Source organism: Diceros bicornis, chromosome 25 (assembly GCF_020826845.1).
Source record: "Diceros bicornis minor isolate mBicDic1 chromosome 25, mDicBic1.mat.cur, whole genome shotgun sequence".
Classification (NCBI taxonomy): Eukaryota; Metazoa; Chordata; class Mammalia; order Perissodactyla; family Rhinocerotidae; genus Diceros; species Diceros bicornis.
The window spans coordinates 25,656,681-25,675,353 of record NC_080764.1 but is presented as its reverse complement, the minus strand read 5'-3'; the positions used below and the strand labels follow the sequence as shown (position 1 = coordinate 25,675,353).

The window sequence follows — 18,673 nt, the reverse complement described above, 5'->3', positions numbered from 1 at the left end:
ATATTAATGTATAGTATGGAACATTAGAAACCTGAGCTTTTAAATATTCCATTACGTTTCAGTCAAGTTTAAATAAAGGCTGTTCAGATAAGCCCACAGCTGTGAACAAGCGGACTGTTAATGTGAGTGCTTCTAGTGGAGGAGTTCAGAATTCTGGAATCGTCAGAGAAGCAACCACCACTTCCATTGCCACGGTTCTACCGCAGCCTATGACAGCGGCTGTGGGGAAAGGAACAGTTGCTGTGCAAGACAAAGCAGGTAAATGTTGCTTGGATATAGTATTCAGAGTTTCCACTCTGCTCCCATCCCCAAATATATATCATTAGCACTTTCTTTTAGTGCCTAGAACTCAAATTCACTTGAGCATTTAGGTAAAATTATTAGTAGATAGTGAAAATTGAAGAAGTGAAAATTCTAACTTTAGCTATAAATTTTTTTTAAATAAATGAAAGGTATTTCACTTATTCTATTTAGCTGAACTTCTGTTGTAAGAAAAACTGATTATCTTAAAAATGGAATAATGCCAATTCAGGAATTATTCATCCTTAATACCACTACAGACTAGATGACTTTCCGTTGTGTCTTCAGATTAATCAGTAGAGAATATGAAACTTTGATGCTGTCATTATGATTTGATCTCTGAGTTAAACAAGAAGGAAAACTATTTAATGACTTCTTTTATTTCATATTTCAGAATAGAAAGTAAGTCAAGTGATGAGTATATATAAGTCCTGAATAGTGCCTAGCACATATTAAGCAGTATGTTAGTCGTTTGTTAAATAAAAATAAATGAAAATGTTGCAATTTTTAAATAATTTCTTCTACTCTGATAATCATGTTGATGAAACGGTTGTTAAAGAATTCGTTTAGACTTTGTGAAGGTGTAATATGATGATAAGCTTCCTCATACTTATTGTAAAAGATATTCTTTGCCACAATAAAGATCAGATTCCCTAAATTCCTGAAAACCTTTTTGTTTTATTATAAGAAGTTGTGCTATACTGTCAACTTGCGACATATTTTTAAAAGTCTACATGGTATACCAGTATATTTCCATAATATTCTCATTAGAAATGGATGTATCCATGTCTTTTTTAATTTTTAGGACAAGTACTTGCACAAAAATATTTGTTGGTGCCTTCTCAGTATGAGTTTACTATTTCCAAATAGAAGCAAAACTTTAATTTGTTAGCCATGATAGTGTGAAATAGTTTTGTTTTTTTTTTTTTTGTGAGGAAGATCAGCCTTGAGCTAACATCCATGCCAATCTTCCTCTTTTTGCTGAGGAAGACTGGCCCTGAGCTAACATCTGTGCCCATCTTCCTCCACTTTATGTGGGATGCTGCCACAGCATGGCCTGACAAGTGGTGGGCTGCTGCGCGCCCGATCTGAACCTGGGCCGCCAGCAGCGGAGCGTGCACACTTAACCACTAGGTCACAGGGCTGGCCCCGTGAAATAGTTTTTTAAAAATAATAAGTATATTCACTATAAATTTCTGTGAATATCTACATCATCCTTACATAAAAATCATTTCCTATTATATAGAAAAATAATTACTTAAGAACTGGAAACAAATATTATTGCTATCTATTTAAAAGAAGAAATTCATTTTGAAATATAACTTTGAGTAATGTTTGCCAAGATGTTGAATTAACTGTATCATGAAAATTGTCATTATTTTCAAAAATTATTTTATTACTATGGTATTAATTTTATTCATAACTTTCAAAAATTAAATGAGCTAAAGATTTACTGTAAACTTTCTGAAGTCTCCCTGTTGTTCATTTAGTTTTTAATAAGGAAGCTCATAGCGATGACAGCATTAATTAGAAAATGGCAGACTTAGGTCTGCAGGGTCACTGATTAATGATAACTCTTGCTGGTTAGCAAAGTTTCTGGCAAAGTGAATGTTTACTTTGTACCCACAAAGCATTAGAAATTTTTGTTTATTTTATTTTGAAATAATTGGAAACTCATAAAAAAGTTTCAGTAGGGGGCCGGCCTGGTGGCGTAGCGGTTAAGTGTGCGTACTTTGCTTCGGCAGCCTGGGGTTCACAGGTTCGGATCCTGGGCGTGCACCAACGGACTACTTATCAAGGCATGCTGTGGCGGCGTCCCATATAAAGTAGAGGAAGATGGGCACAGATGTTAGCCCAAGGCCAGTCTTCCTTGGCAAAAGGAGGATTGGCAACAGATGTTAGCTGAGGGCTGATCTTCCTCACAAAAAAAAAAAGTTTCAATAGTAGTACAAAGAACTCCTGAGTTCTAGTATACCCTTTAGCAGAGTCACCATTTTTGTGTGTGTGTGTGTGAAGAAGATCAGCCCTGAGCTAGCATCTGATGCCAATCCTCCTCTTTTTTCTGAGGAAGACTGGCCCTGAGCTAACATTTGTGCCCATCTTCCTCTACTTTATATGGGATGCCTCCACAGCATGGCTTGACAAACAGTGTGTTGGTGCGTGCCTGGGATCCAAACCGGCAAACCCCGGGCTGCTGCAGCGGAGCGTGCGCACCCAACTACTTGTGCCACCGGGCAGCCCCCAAGATTCACCATTTTATAAATTTTATAAAATGTATAAGTTGACCATTTTTGCCACATTTGCTCCATCATTTTCTCTCTCTCTGCACACGCACTCATATACACAGACACATACATTTTCCCCCCTCTGAAACATTGAAAGTATGTTAGGCTTAAGTCTCAGGGCTTTCACTTCCTACCAGGATGACTTTGGGCAGTTTTCTTAACCACTCTGAGTCTCATTTTTCTCTTCCATAGATAATATTTAACTTTTAGGGTTATTGAGAAAACGTATCAAAAGTACATGGCACGTGGTAGGCACTCAGTAAATTATGGTGTTGCCAATATTGGCATCACGATCATCATCATCACTATTACTATTATTTTAAGCTTTATGTAAATTAAATCTAAAGTTTGGAGAAAACTCATGTAGCTTCTACTGAAGGCATCCTGTTTTAGTTATTGAAAAGAACCTCTGCAGACTTGTTGCTAGCACTTATTTTCAGTAGGAAACATCCATTTAAGAAGTAAAAAAATAAGGCTTTAGCAGTATTTTCAAATGATACCAAATTTCTGTTTCCTAAAGTTCCAGAGGCTACAGTTACGCACTCAAACATGTTAAGGACCTAGAAAAAGGAGAGGAAATTTCTTCCTTATAACACTTTAACTCTTAGTGTAAACACTCTTCAGTGATGGTGCTGTACAAATGTTTGGTTATGTTTTAACTTTCTGTCAGGTATTATTAGAAAAGTTTATTTCATTAGCCAGGCTTGGACATTTTTGGATATACAGGCTGTTCTTTGTTTTTTCCCCCAGGCTTTTCAGTTTTCATTTGGGAAGTAAATGGCAAATAAAACCTTTTTAAAATGTAATGCAGTAACATGCTACCAACTGAAATGCCAGACTTTCATCAAAGCTCTTGAATCTCTGGAACTCAGTTGTTAACCCAAAATTGAGCAAGAAGCTGCTGAGCCTGCAGAGTCCCTCTTACAAAGTCCCTGCCCTAAAGCCGCGCCTTACACACTGACAGAGAAGACACTGCTGCGCGCCTCTTTGTTGTTGTCTGCTATAATGTCCTTTGTGGGTTTGGTATTCCGCTTTCCTTCCTCTTAGTAAACTTTCGTGAGGTTAGTGAAGTCATTTGAGGTTCATAATGCTGAGAGCAATGTTAAGCTCCCACTGTTAGTGAAGGAAAAGGAAAGAAGGAAAAAAAGAGATGCATTCACTGCAAGTTGGGGAAAGGAACTAACGTTAGTTGAACCCTGCTGTATATTAGGCATGGTGCTGCATGCCTTACAGGCTCTTTTTTCTTTAATCGTTTGTAGATGATCATAAGATTGAGTCAGTCAGTAACAAAAGTAAGTTGTGTTCAGTATACTTTAAGAGGGAAGCAAAATATATAACTTATTTTAGAAAAATTCCATCAAAATGGCTAAAATAAGGTGGTGTTTTGTATGAATAAATAAGTCATTTGCTTTTGAGGAGCCCTGCACTCCATGAAAATGAGGGTTACTTGAGCTATTGTTGTAGTCTGCTGTCTTGTCCTCATGCTCACAGTCTGTTAATATTACCAATATATGGGTAATGCATTAATTTTTAGAACCTAGCTTCTGATGATAAATTTATTTAGATGTAATAACATTTATTTTTATATCTAATTCCTATCAGGTTTGCCTCGAAGCATAAATACAGATATTTTAACTAAGGAAACAGACAGTGGAAAATATCAGGATTTCTCTAGCTTTGATGATACTGGAAAAAGTAGTTTAGGTGACATGTTCTCACCTATCAGAGATGGTAAGTCTGTTCAGATCAGAGGATCATGTTCTCTTGCTGGTAGTCATTACATTTTTATTCTGGCTAAAAGATGTGGGTAATAGCTTCAGTCTGACTCTATTCATGACAGTTTGCTAATTTTCTCATTCCCTGGGGTGGTGTCTTTTCCTTTGCCCTGATATTTCAAATGTTATCATTCCAAAATATATCCTGGTAATTTTCGCATGGGAACTCTGAAAATGACTCTCAAGTTAGCATTTTAATTTCCACAGAAGTTTCTTAAAGGAAGTTTTGACTCTGTAGGCAATCTTTTACTTGTATCTAGTTCTAAATAAATCTTCCTAAAGACTTGGATATTTTGACAGGCAAAAAATATCTTCCTAACTTAAAAAAATTTGTTTGTTTCTTTGATTATTAGTATTCAATTGGTATTTATTAAATGTTTTCATGAAGAAATGTAGCTAGGTGATAGATTGCCTCATCTTTTACGCTAATTATGTATGAAAGTAACCCCCCCCAAACACACACACACACTCCCCATTGCTAGTGGATGTTGCCATTAAAAAGAATGAAAAACCAAAATTTTTCCGGCTTGATAAATGGAAACGTTACATCTCATTGTTGTTCACGCTGTATGAACTAGGCACATGGTTTGGCTGTGCTTTTTTGGTACTAATGTTCATATTATTTTCCTTAATGGGGTAGTCTCACTGCTCAGAGCAATATTATCAACAATAAGGTTAATTTCTAGAGGAGAATTTGGCAGACTTAAATATTCATACTTGTTGGCCTGTTAATTCCGTTTCTATAAATTTACCTAAGAAAATATTCAGAGAAGCTTGCAAAGATCTGTATGTTTACTATTTATTCATAATAGTGAAAAACTGGAATGAATCTAAATGTCAACAGTAGCAGAATGTTTAAATTGTTATATCCACTCATCAAATTTCATTATTTTTCTTTAAAAATGTCTATTTTCCAAATTTTCTATAATTTCATAACCAGAAAGAATAAATACATATGTGTTGGTACAGATTATCGAGCATCTTCTGCCTTACCCCAGCCTGAAAATGGCTACTAAAATTGCCAGGTCAAATTCCCGTTTTCCACCTAATGAAAGAGGAAGGATTCTTTATTTTTAGGATGAGGAGAGGTCAGACTACACAGTTAAAGAATGAAGAGAGGAAAGATGTGAGCAAAGGAGGGAAAAGAGGCTTGGGCTGGATTGAGAAAGGTTTTGGAGGTTGGTACCTGGTTGGGGAGATTTGGCTTATGAGAACCCTGGAGTAACTTGTGAATTGAACAGTGCTAAGAAGGGACTTTCTGGAAGTGTTTGAGTTATAAATGAAATCCTCCTTAATGGTTTTTAAGAGAAATGAATAAAGGATAGAAATTCCTCTTTAATTACTTTTGCTATTTTTAAAAATATGATTAGAATTTGAACCATATGCCCTTCCTTTATTAGAATTTCATGTTATTAATAAGAAAAAAACATGAATACTAAATATAGTACTGGTTTTCATAGTCAAGAGATTTGTGTTTTAATCTCAAGGATGCAACTCTGCTTAGGTAAAAGGCTTAATCTTTTGTGCCTCAATTTCTTCATCTTTTAAATAAGAATACTGCTTTTGTCAAGAGAAAACTAATAAGAGAAAACTAGTAACTTCTAAAAGTGTATGGTGTTGTGCAATTGCTAGGTATGTATACACACATGCAGAGAGACAGACAGACGGATGGATGGATGGATAGATGGATGGGTGATAGTCCTACTAATATGATAATCATGTATGATAATTTGTTGGCCATTTGAATTTCTGGTGAATTTTTTTGACATGTCCCCTTTTTTCTATTAATCTGTTAAAATGGATTTAAACAATTTTTGGTTGTTAATTGGTAAATGAATAGTATTACAGTACTGAAATATTCTTATACATATCCTACCATTGAAATAAATATTAATAAAACCTTATGTTTTATATAACATGGTATTGCTTGCAAAATATGTTTACATTATTTCAGTTGTTCCTCAAACCAATCTTGTGAGATGGTCATGGCATAATCCCCATTATATAGATGCAGAAACTGAAGCTTAATTGTATTCAAGTCTTGTCCAAGGTCACAAAGCTATTAAGTGGTATAGGCAGAACTGGATTGCAGATCTCTGGAGCCTACTCCAGTGCTTTTTCTAGTATACTTGGCTGTCTCATTAAGTGACTCTATACCATAGAATTATCTTTTCATATTTGCATCTATGCGTGAAGCTAAAAGAATGAAAAGGAAGTTTATATGAGTACTAGCTTTAACTTCACCAGAGATTTGCCTTCTTAAAATCATTAGTCTCTGTACTCTTTAGGGGATGAATAGGAACCCTAAGTTGCTGTGACTTCTTTTTCACAATTTTTTTAATTTGATTTTCTAATTTTGATATAGATGCTGTAGTTAACAAGGGAGGTGATGAGTCCGTAGGCAAAGGAGATGGTAAGAACTATTGAGAAATATTTTTATGAAAATTAAAAGTGGTATTGTGTTATTATTGCTGTGTAACAAATTACTCCAACATTTTGAAGCTTAAAAAAACAAACATTTGTCATCTCATAATTGTGGGTTAAGAATCTGAGCATGGTTTAGCTGGGTGTCTTTGGCTTCAGGTCTCTCTTGATGCTTTAATCAGGGTGTCAACAGGGCTACAGTCATCTCAGAGCTTGACTGGGCGAGGATCTGCTTCCAAGCTCGTTCATGTGGCTATTGGCCAAAGATACCAGTTCCTTCCCACATGGGCCCCTCCACAGGGCAGCTGACAACAGGGCAGCTGGCTTCCCTCAGAGCTCGTGATCGAGAGAGTGAGAGAGGGCACTCAGATGGAAGCCACAGTGTTTGTAACCTCACCACTTTTGCTATATCCTCTTTGTTAGAAGCAAGTCAGTACTAGGTCCATCCCACATTCAAAGGGAGGAGATTACATGAGTGCATGGATCCATGCCAGAAGGCAGGGATCCTTAGGAGCTGTCTTTGAGGCTGCCTACCAAGATATACCGCAGATATATACCAAATTAACAATTTTCGGTTATCAAAAACTAATATCAACTAAAACATTCATTGTGTTTTAGAGTTTTCAAAGTATTTTCTCATACAATATCTTTTGTAAGCCTCACCCAGGGAAATGGATATCGTCGTTCATATTCACAGATCAGGAAACAGTCAGAGAGAGTTGTATGATTTTTGTCCAAAAATACACATCAAGTAAGGGGTAGAGCTGATAAATGAACCTGTCTTGTGAATCCAAATCCCATGTCTTTCTACCGTATTGACCTGTCTGTCGTGTTACATGCTTTTCTTAAATATCGAAGATTGGGGAACATCACATGCAAATGCAGTTTTTTCCTCCTCTCTTTCAGGCCTTGACTTTCTACCACAATTGAACTCAGTGTTTCCTCCGAGAAAAAATCCAGTAGCTTCAAGCGCTGCAGTACTGCATTCTAGTCCTCTTAATGTCTTTTTGGGATCTCCAGGGAAAGAGGAAAATGAAAATCATGATCTGACAGCTGAATCTAAGAAAATCTATCTGGGTAAACAGGAACCTAAGGACTCTTTCAAACAGGTACCTGCCTGAAAATGATACTGAATTCACCGTGTGTGTTTATCACTAGGAAGCATAAGGAAGCTCATCACTGGAAAGTGGACGGCTGCCAGTGGGTGTGTCCTAATTATTGACAGTGCTGTGCACTTACTAGGTAGAAAAATATTCTTAAATGTGTCACATGTTAAAAATTAAAGGATACTTTTGAAATCTCTCTTTGGATACGTTGGAAGTAATAGCAGATGTAAACTTAGAGTGGTTTTTTCTAAGACAAAATACTTGATTTAACTGTCTGTGTAAGAATATTTTACACCTGAATGCTTTTAAAATGTATTTCCACTGCAGCAGAAAGCACCAAGTTGGTGGTCAAGTTATCTACCCTAAGCCTTAGAGCAAACTGATGGTGCTAAGAATGTAATCCATCATCTTTACTTCTGCTGTAATACAGTATCCAAGATAGAAGTTAATTTTTTTGCATGTGATTACCATTTTAAATGATATTCAACAGCAGATGCTTAGTAAATGAGCTTTTCCTCGCGTTATCATTGAAGTTGTTTTTGATTAGTAAACTTGATTTATTTTGCGACTAGTCCTAGCAATTTTTTTTTCTCCTTCTACATCCCTTCCTATTCTTTGGTTCCCTGACCCTACCTACTGGAAAAAAAGAGAAAAGCAAGTATAAATTATATGGATAATATGAATATGAGTAAAACCAGAATTTATATATTAATGGCTTGTTTTAAATATGAAGTTTGCAAAGTTGATCCCCGGTGCTGAAACTGGAAATCTGAATACCTCTCCATCTAATCAAACAAGAAGTCCTGAGAAATTTGAAAAGCTGGAGAAAGAAATTGAAGCCCAGTTAATACATGAACCCCCAGTCAATGGGTCCTCAACTCCAAGTACGTACGTAAAACTTCCTGGTGTTTGAAAGTGTTAAGTTGAAAACTCCCACTATTTAACTTGAAAGGGATAAATAGAGTGATCATGGACTGAAAAAGCTCAAGAAGTTTGAAATTTATGATAATTCTCTAGTGTGACTCTCTTACTAGAAGACAATGAAATGTATATGAATGGTTAAATTCAACCACATTGATTTCATACTCTTTTGGTGTGAATTTCATTTTCAATCTAATATGTAAGTGTCTCAATTTAATATGGGACAGATAAGAGCATAATGTAGGACCCTTTGAAAATGGGTCATTACCTGAAATTGTCTCGTTTTTTCCATATTAAAGTCCTCCCATAGAGTTCATGCCACCAACCCTAAAAACTTGCTCACATTTAAAAGGATATTAGTGTTAGGTTCAGCTATAAGAGTTATCTACTATATAAAGCAACCTTTGTATAGAAGCAACTCTTTTATATAGATATCTGTGTTTTACTTTAGGGTTTCCTTGGATATATTGCATTAGCTTAAACTCTGGGGCTTTACCTATGGCACTGCTTTACTCCTGTATTCCTTCTGTTTGTTTTTAATATTCTTGGTTTATCTAGTTTGTGGTGCAGCTTGTCACATTCATCTTTTATAAGAGGAAATGGTTCAGAGATTCTTCAAGATTAATCCCTCTGTCATATGTTATTACATTAGACAGTTGGCAGTTGATATGTATAGATAAATGACTACTAGAAATAATGTCATAGAAAGTTTCTAAGATTTGTATTTCAGATAGTGAATTTTTCTAAATGTCACAGGAAGACTTTCTTTACCAGTTTTTCAAGTTTTCTCATGCCAAATCTTATTTAGAAATGTTTGATGTCTCTTAGTCTAAGTTGACTATTAATATTTTCCTCATTTTTTATTTTAGATCCAAAGACAGCACCCTCTGTCACTGCTGGAGTTGCCAGTTCACTATCAGAGAAAATAGCTGATACCATTGGCAATAATCGGCCAAATGCACCATTGACATCTGTTCAAATCCGTTTTATTCAGAACATGATACAGGAAACATTGGATGACTTTAGGTAGTAATTGAGAAATTACTCTTTCTATCTAGAACTTAACTGGTTTTTTTATTAGGTGTAAAACCAGAACTATAAGTAATGTTGGTGGTTACTACTTTGCCTAGGTTCTGGTGTCCACAAAACCATAGAAACCATGATGAGTTTTGTTGATCTTGATGTACTGAATTTGTTGAATATCAGCCAGGAAAATTTGCCTTGGACAATTATTAGATAACTTGGCAGGACAGTCTAGCAGGCAGGCTGCCATTGTGAGTTTTTTAATCATCAAAATGTGGACAGATTCTGGTAAGCTCAAATGGGATTCTTACATACAGTATTTATAGATCACCTGTTAAGTATGCTATGTGCAATAATGTAGTAAAGAAAGATATTTTTAAAAGGAGCTCTGATTATTTTCAAATAGAATACATCATAATGTAATACTTAATTTAAAAATATTCTTGCCCAGATCTACCCTTATCTTCTCATCCTTTAAATTTTGAACAGTGTGAGAATGTGTTCTAGAGTGCTGCTTCCTTTTACTTATCTCAATATATTTTGGAAGCTATTTTCAATTATTAGAATCTTTTGTGTTTTTTTTCCTTTCTGACCTATATTTACTTAGTATTCTAGCTCAGATTTGGATTATCATGAGCAACAATGTTGGAGAAGATGTGCAGTTTTTGTTGGTGCCTGTTTCTTTTTAATGTTAAAAATGTTTTAATATGTATTTTTTTAAATGTTAACAAATACATTTTTAAAGAAAAGTCATCATTTTGGTGTTTACACTTCGCCTAGTATATATACTAGAAACTAAGGATGCAGAAAGGAATGATCTGCCCACAAAGGCCTTATAGTGTAACTGCGATCGGTACAGTGTCCTGCTATGATGTATGTTTCTTTAATGTGAATTAATTCACTTGTGATTGGTAAATAGGGCAGTGATGACAATGTGATGAGGAAATTTTGTTGGTTCATGTAACAGCAGCCAAAACAAAGGATCCATCTCCTCCTTTTCCCTTCCTCTTAACTTGGTTTAGCTATCTGCCTTGCGTTAGGAAGTACTTATTTTGTGATTATTCCCCATCTTTGGGCATTTTATCCTTGCCTCCATGCTTGACAGCCCCAATCCTTCCTTCTGTCTTCTTTCTGTCTCCTTTTATCAAATGACAATCACTTTTTTTAAGGTCAAGTCTTTTATTATTTAATATTTAAACTATGCTAGTATTTTTGTTAGAATTTGTTTTTGTTAGTGCTTTGGTTATAAAGCTGCATAGGTTTTGAGTGTCCCAATCCTTTTTCTTTGTCCTGTTATTTTCTTTTTTCTTACTTTCTTTTTCTTTTTATTAGTTTTGTTGTAATAAGAACACTTAACGTGAGATCTACTCTCTTAATAGGTTTTTAAGTGTACAATACAGTATTGTTAACTATAGGTACAGTGTTTGTACAGCAGATCTCTTGAACTTTTTGTATAACTGAAATGTTATACTCATCTATTAACAACTCCCTGTTTCCCCTTCTCCCCAACCCCTGACATCCATAATTCTGTTCTTTGCTTCCATGGGTATGACTATTTTAGATATCTCATATAAGTGGAATCATGTAGTATTTTTCCTTCTGTGACTGGCTTATTTTACTTAGCGTTATGTGCTCCAGGTTTATCCATGTTGTCACATATTGCAAGATTTCCTTTTTTAAGGCTGAATAATATTCTATTATGTATATACTATATTTTTTAAATCCAATCCTGTTAATTTCAATACACAATTTTAAAGAATATGAGGTTTTCAGGAATGCATAAATATGGCAAAATAGCAGAATTGTCTGGATATAACTGACTAGAATATAATGTGAATAAAGCAAAGTTGGAAACACAGAAAGGGAACAGTGCTGCTGGGGCAGATTTAGAAACATGTCCCTGCCCTGCCTCAGCGTTCAGCTGCCTCGCATGCCTGCACTTGGGCGGTGGGCGTGGGTAGGAGCCTCTCTCCGCTCTTCCACACCCCTGATCAGCATAGGCAGCCTCTGCTCCAGCTCGTTGAGGACTCAGAATGCCTCAGGGGATTTCTGTAAATTCACCTGCTCTGACCTCAGGTCCTGTATGGCTACACCCTACAGGGGAGGGACAGAAGAGGGTGTTGAGGGGCTGTCAGCCATTCTCCCTCAGGTTACTCTCAGTTCTCCTCCCCTGCCCTAAGGCTTCACGAGGCTCTATGCATCTGCTTGTGCCCTAGGAGGGGTCTCTCTTAGCCCTTCTGCTTTGCCCCTGGTTTTTTTTACATAAGCACTGAATGAAGGTCTGTGGGGAAAAGTTGGTGGAGACTGTTTGTGTCTGGGGCTCCTTGGGATTCTAAACTGTCATTCCACTCTTCACTTGGCCTTTAAAAATCTATAAAAATTTCAGCTAGTTCTCCTTACCCTATCAATGGCAGCTTTCTCCCCCCACTGCTCTGTTGAGGAAGAAAACAATCATGGGGCTCTCTTCTCCTAGGAGGGACTCATCATTTTCTAGATTTTAGTTCATTTAGATGTCTTTGCACTCTCAAAGTTGAATTTACAAGTGTCTGATTTTATAGATTATCTGGCTTGTTCTCGTTTGGGTTGGAGAGATTACATCTTAAGCGGAAGTCTGTGGGTCTATTTCTATTATCTTTCAAGAAGACTTAAGTTTCTTCTGGCAGGTAGATCACTTGGATCCTGTACTTGCTGGGTTTCAGGTCTTCTTAGGGCTAGTTTATTTCTGGTTTGCCTTTATTCCTAGGGTTTTGTCTGTGCCCTTCTAGGATGCCAGCTGAATGTCTGGCATATTCGCCAGGTCTTTTTACCTTGGTGGGTCCTGAACTTTAACCTTCATTTCCCCAGCATCACAAGGCTGCCAAAATCTTTCTCTACTCTCTAGCTGCTACTTTATGTTTGGTTTCCCACCATCTAACCCAGTGTAGGCATTGCTTAGGAGCCAACAGATGTCTCGAGGGGAAATTGCAGTTTCAGATTTACTTTTCTGCAGATTCCCTCTTTCCAGGATCTTAGACCTTGCAGCCTTTGCTGCCGTGGCGGTCCCAAACTATGACACTCCCCCACCCAGTGAGACTGTCTCAAGCTCCAGCCCACTGCTTTCAGCTCAGCCTCTTTTCCCCACACTATGGAATCAGGACATCCCCCAGAGGGAAAAGCAGAGGTAAATGTGGGGCTTACCTAGTAGACTTCCCTCCTTTGTAAGACCATGGCCCCTCAAGTCCTGGCTACCTTAGTGGTTCTCTGATGCCTTCAAGTTTGTTTGTTTTTGATATAGCTTTTGTCATGACTGAAACCAGAAGAGAAAATTAAAAAAAAAAATACCCTTATAGGGGCCGGCTTGGTGGCGTAGTGGTTAAGTTCACATGCTCCACTTCTTCGGCGGCCCGGGGTTCGCAGGTTCGGATTGCAGGCACGGACCTATGCACCGCTCATCAAGCCACGCTGTGGCAGGCATCCCACATATAGAGTAGAGAAGATTGGCACAGATGTTAGTTCAGGGCCAGTCTTCCTCACACATACACAAAAATATATACCCTTATAGTTGCAATAGATTTATTCCTTTGTTTGGGAATAAATCTAACCAAAGACAGTCGAGATCTTTATAGAAAAAAATTTTTTTAAATTTATTAGAAAGCATTAACACTTAAGTAAGTGGAAAGCTATTATGAAGATGTCAGTTCCTCTAAATTGATCTATAGATTGAATGCAGTTCCAGTCAAATCCCAGCTGGGTTTTGGGAAGAAGATGATGGGATAATTCCAAAATATATATGAAAGAAGAAAAGATCTGGGAAATAAGCAAGAGACTTAGAGAAGCATAGGTTGAAGGGGACCTGTTTGTCAGATAGATAAGCCTAATTATTGAGCTACAATTAAAATAGTGTGGCACTAGCATAGTGTGGATAAATTGCCCAAAGGAATCAAATGTGATATATGAGAGGAAAAGTATGGATCCGTATTCTGTGCTGTTAAAAAAGTCAATCCCATAGAGAATAGAAGTTTAAATGTAAAGGACAAAATTTTAGGCGTTGTAAGAAAATTTATATATGACTTCAGGGTAGGAAAGTTATTAAAAAATAGGAGGATACACTATAAAATTAGATTGATAAATTTGACTGCATTATTAGGTTAGTAAATTAGAGAATAGTAATAAGAGCTGTTCATGACAAGACACCATTAACAGAGTAAAAAGGAAAAGAACCCTGCAGTACTCATATAACCAATAAAGGAATAGGTTCTCTAAAGAAATCTTATAAATAACTAAGAAAAAAAGACATTCGATAGAAAAATAGTTAGAAGACACAGACGAGCATTTCACAGAAGAGGAATGGTATATGAACATAAGGAAAGATGCTCAAGCCTATAATTAATCAGAGAACTGAAAATGCAATGCAATACCGTTTCACATCCATTAGATGGGAGAAACTGTAAAGAGTCTGGCAGCACCCAGTCTTGATGTGGATGTAGAGCAAGAGGAACTCTGTTACACCGACGATGAGTGTGTCCATTGATACTACCACTTCAGAAAACAATTTTCATTGTTTTGTAAAACTGAACAAGTATACATGTGGATCATACCTGTAACTCAGCATCTGCTCTTGGACATATCATCTACAGAAATTGGCACATGTGGGTTGGGAGATATATACATGATTGTTTATAACAACATTATAGTAATAAAAACTTGAAAACAGTCCAGATGTCAGTTGACAGGAAAATGTATACACCAATATGTCAGTGTATTGTAGATATATAGAACATGAATCTTGAAAACGTGATACTGGATTATTTTTTGAATGTACACTACTCAAGACCATGTAGGATATGGTACCCTTTTGTAATGCTCAAAAGCAAGCACAGCGAAAATGTATTGACTACAGATTCTGTGTTATACAAATGTATTTTTTTTTAAGCATTTCTTTGCTCAAACAAAATTCAGCAGAGTAGTTACTTCTTTCTTGGGCTTCTCCCGAGAGTTAAGTGATGGAATCAGGAGCACACAGGAAGCTTCTATGATCTTAGTAATGTTCTAGCTCGTAAGTTGTGTGGTGGGTGACTGAGTGTTCTTTTTATTATTAATTTTTTTAATTTTATTTTTGGTGAGGAAGATTGGCCCTGAGCTAACATCTGTGACCATCTTCCTCTATTGTGTATGTAGGTCACCGCCACAGCAGGGCTTGATGAGTGGTGTAGGTCCGTGCCTGGGATCCGAACCTGCAAACCCAGGCTGCCGAAGCAGAGCACGTGAACCTAACCGCTATGCCGTTGGCCCAGCCTGGCCTCTCCTTTTATTATTATACTTCATAATTTTCATGTATTCTTTTGTAGCCATGAATTAATTGCATTTTATTGAGTAACCTCTGTAATAACCACCCAAATAGCCCTTTTCCATTCTATGGAAGTATTTTTTTTTGACAGTGAAAACATTGATAATGGCTAAAACATTGTAACCTAGTGAATTATGTGTATTTCATTATAATATAAACTTGTGTCCCTCCTTAATGATAATTTCTGTAATAAGGAATGTAGTGTAGTGAGAGTTGTGGAGGTAGACAGCTTGGGTTTATATCCTAGCTCCATCATTCGCTGGTTGTATGACTTTGGATAAGTTATAACTGGTTGTGGCTCATTTACTTCATTGGGAAAACGGACGTAATAATTGTATCTAGTTGTGAAGATTAAATGAGTTCTTACATTTAAAGTACAAGAAACAGTGCCTAGCACATAGTAAATAAATGCTTAGGTGCATTGGTATTTTTATTATTGTAATAATAATTATTAACCTCCAATAATTTGAAACTGAGAAAAGTTTAGCAAGTTTCTTGAATGATCTAGAAATGGTAAAACTGTTACAATTCTAACGGGTATTTTACATTCTTCCCTAGAGAAGCATGCCATAGGGACATTGTGAATTTGCAAGTAGAGATGATTAAACAGTTTCATATGCAATTGGTATGTATGACATTTTATTTTAAATGAGTGTAGAGTTGTAGATCTAAAAAATTCATTTAAGGAAAATATATTTTTACTTAGTTATATGTGGTTGCTAAGATAAATAGAGAGTTTTAGAAATTTAATAAGTAAAATAGATTTTAACTAGTCATTCTTTTTTTTTTTCCAAAAAAAAAAGTTATTTCTTCTCTCTTTTTTTTAAATTTTTTTTTCTTCTCCCCAAATCCCCCATACATAATTGTATATTTTTAGTTGTAAGTCCTTCTAGTTCTTCTATGTGAGCCGCCCCTAGAGCGTGGCTACTGACAGACGAGTGATGTGGTTCCGAGCCTGGGAACCGAACCCAGGCTGCCGAAGCAGAGTGCCTCAAACGTGAACCGCTAGGCCATCAGGGCTGGCTCTAATTATTTTTCTTTTTAACCTATGATAGTTAAGGCTACTTTTTCACAGGTTTTTTGTTTTTGTTTTTGCAGAAGTAATCAAAAAGCTTCCCAAATGTGCAAATACAAGCCTTCCAAATGTATAAATTTCACCAGTGATCTTTCATTTATATTAACAAAGTAGTAAGGGTGGTTAAGTACAAGAAATATCATTCAGCTAAGTTAATTGAACATGAGAGAAATGATAGCTGCAAGTGTGTAAAACAGCTTGCCAAATCAATGTGAAATACCACTAATTTAAAAAGCATGTTTTCCTCTTTCTAGAATGAAATGCACTCTTTGCTGGAAAGATACTCAGTGAATGAAGGCTTAGTGGCTGAAATTGAAAGACTACGAGAAGAAAACAAAAGACTACGGGCCCACTTTTGAAATTTCAGTGAATACCGTAATGTTTTGTAATTTGGGAAGTTTCTGGCAACACAGAACTACATGGATTCAGTATTGTTTTCTTGGCCTCTGGGAAAAAAATTTTTTTCAAGTAAAAGGATGATGGGATTTTACACCAACCACTATTTCATCTTCTCTGTCAGAAAATATTTATATTTTTATATTAAAAACTGTACAATATGTCATCTGCCTAATAGGAAAGTCAACAGGATCTTTATTTTCTGAAAGCTTTAGCTATACACTAAGTGCCCTTTTTCATAAGAAAAGAAAATTGTGCAAAAAAAAGGTTATGTATGTTTTTTAATCACCTTTTTTAACAAATATATTTTCGATTGACAATTGCCTTCCAAATTTTTTTGGATGTTTGAGGATTAAAGAGTTTGATATGCCTTCTATTTTTATGAAAGTAATTTTAAAATGACAATTGGTGTTTCTAAGCAGTTGACTAATAAAACACCAGGTTGGTTAGTAATTATTTTGTTAACTTGATGAAGTCAAGTATGGCTATTATTTATTACTTGTACATTTGATAAGACAATTTTTGGAATTTTGAATTGCACAGATTACATTATATCTATTGCATTTATGTTACTGTATTATACTTCTGACAAATCTCTACTCCTGGTTGATATTTTTTTAGTTAATGTCACTTTACCTGTGAAAGCTTTTAAAAGTTTATGACTCAACCAGAGCTGCATTTCTGCTGATTATTTCATGAATTAATAACATGCAAAATTATACTATGAAGTTTCAGTCAACATGATTAACTTATAATCATTGAACATTGCATATTAGATACTACTACAGTATTATTGCCATTTTTTCCCCCAGATGAGAAGTGTGGATTATTTTGTTTTGTGGCTTATATCATTAACTTTCTCCAATTCTTTTGTGTGCTGTGTGTAATATTTTTATATTATTGACCTTACCATAAAATTTAGGAAGGTTAATTGTCAAAAGAATTTATACCTCTTTGACAATAGGTGGATGTGTACATCTACCTGCTCTGGTCTGCAGTTTTAGTGGTGTAAGATTAGGAGGGCTACTGGCTTGTTTACCGTCTTGTAGTCTCTTGTCCCAAAGATTTAAACTATACCTTGTATACAGCACTCCTGCCCAATTTTGACTTCTGAGATGAAAGTATTTACTAAAATAAAAGAGAAATCTAGCTAGCTTACTAACTTTATGATTTTCCAAAGCAATGGAAAAATTTAAGGATATATTTAATAAGTGTAAACATACTAATAATTACTTTAAGAAATAAAGACAGAAATACTACCTTTTCCCAGTGCAGCTCAGAGAATATGTTTGTATTGAAGCATAAAGGGGTGCTAATGTGATCTTTCTCCTGACAGATAATAAAAGCATTATGACTTGTAACAAGTTTCCTTATATATTATTATCAAACAAGTTTAGTAGACATAAAAGTGTGTTTTGCCTACATGCTGTATTTAGATCCGTTATTATTTTCCTGTTGCCTTTTTCTATACATGCACATAATGTGTATTAAAAGAGGTGGGGTAAACAAAACAATTTTAGTATCTTCATGTGTATAGACAAAACATTGTCATGGAATGTAAAAGCTTAAATAAGTTCAAAAAATAAAATTTTTATGTGATAAAAATGGGAAACCTGAAATTAAACTTTTGCCTCTGGGCAAGATGGAGTAATAGGGATTGGATTTACCCATCTGAAATTTTGAAAAGACACAAAATATATGAAACACTTCAAAAACTGGACAGTAGGCAGCACAGGACAGTGATACCTGAGAGAGGGAAACAAGTGAGACCCAAGAAACTCAGTGAACCCCAAGCATAAGAAATAAGACTGCACCAAAGCATGTCAGAATCAAATTCCTTAAAACCAGTGACAAAGGAAAGTTCTTAAAGCAGCTAAAGTCAAAAGACACAGAGGAACAAAGATAAGAATGTCAGAGACAGTGGAGCAACATCTTTAAGATACTGACAAAAAAACCTCAGAATTATATACACCCAGCAAAAATATATTTCAAGAACGAAAATGAAATAAAAACTTTTTCAGACCTAAAAAAGCTGTAAGAAT

At 35.8% G+C, this 18,673-nt stretch overlaps 1 protein-coding gene across 3 annotated transcripts in view; it reads left to right on the top strand.

Annotated features, from left to right (window-relative positions):
• Positions 1-18,260, top strand: part of NEDD1 (NEDD1 gamma-tubulin ring complex targeting factor) — a 44,839-nt gene extending 26,579 nt beyond the window's left edge. For 2 of the 3 annotated variants that reach the window (XM_058568607.1, XM_058568606.1), the window contains exons 8-15: positions 63-258; positions 4,188-4,316; positions 6,726-6,773; positions 7,691-7,893; positions 8,624-8,774; positions 9,681-9,837; positions 15,719-15,785; positions 16,490-18,259. In XM_058568607.1, coding sequence (XP_058424590.1) covers positions 63-258; positions 4,188-4,316; positions 6,726-6,773; positions 7,691-7,893; positions 8,624-8,774; positions 9,681-9,837; positions 15,719-15,785; positions 16,490-16,594 — 1,056 coding nt within the window. In that variant the 3' untranslated portion in view covers positions 16,595-18,259. Of the gene's footprint in view, positions 1-62; positions 259-4,187; positions 4,317-6,725; positions 6,774-7,690; positions 7,894-8,623; positions 8,775-9,680; positions 9,838-15,718; positions 15,786-16,489 lie in introns of all 3 variants that reach the window. The other variant, XM_058568608.1, reaches the window with a different exon arrangement.
• Positions 18,261-18,673: the final 413 nt, after the last annotated feature.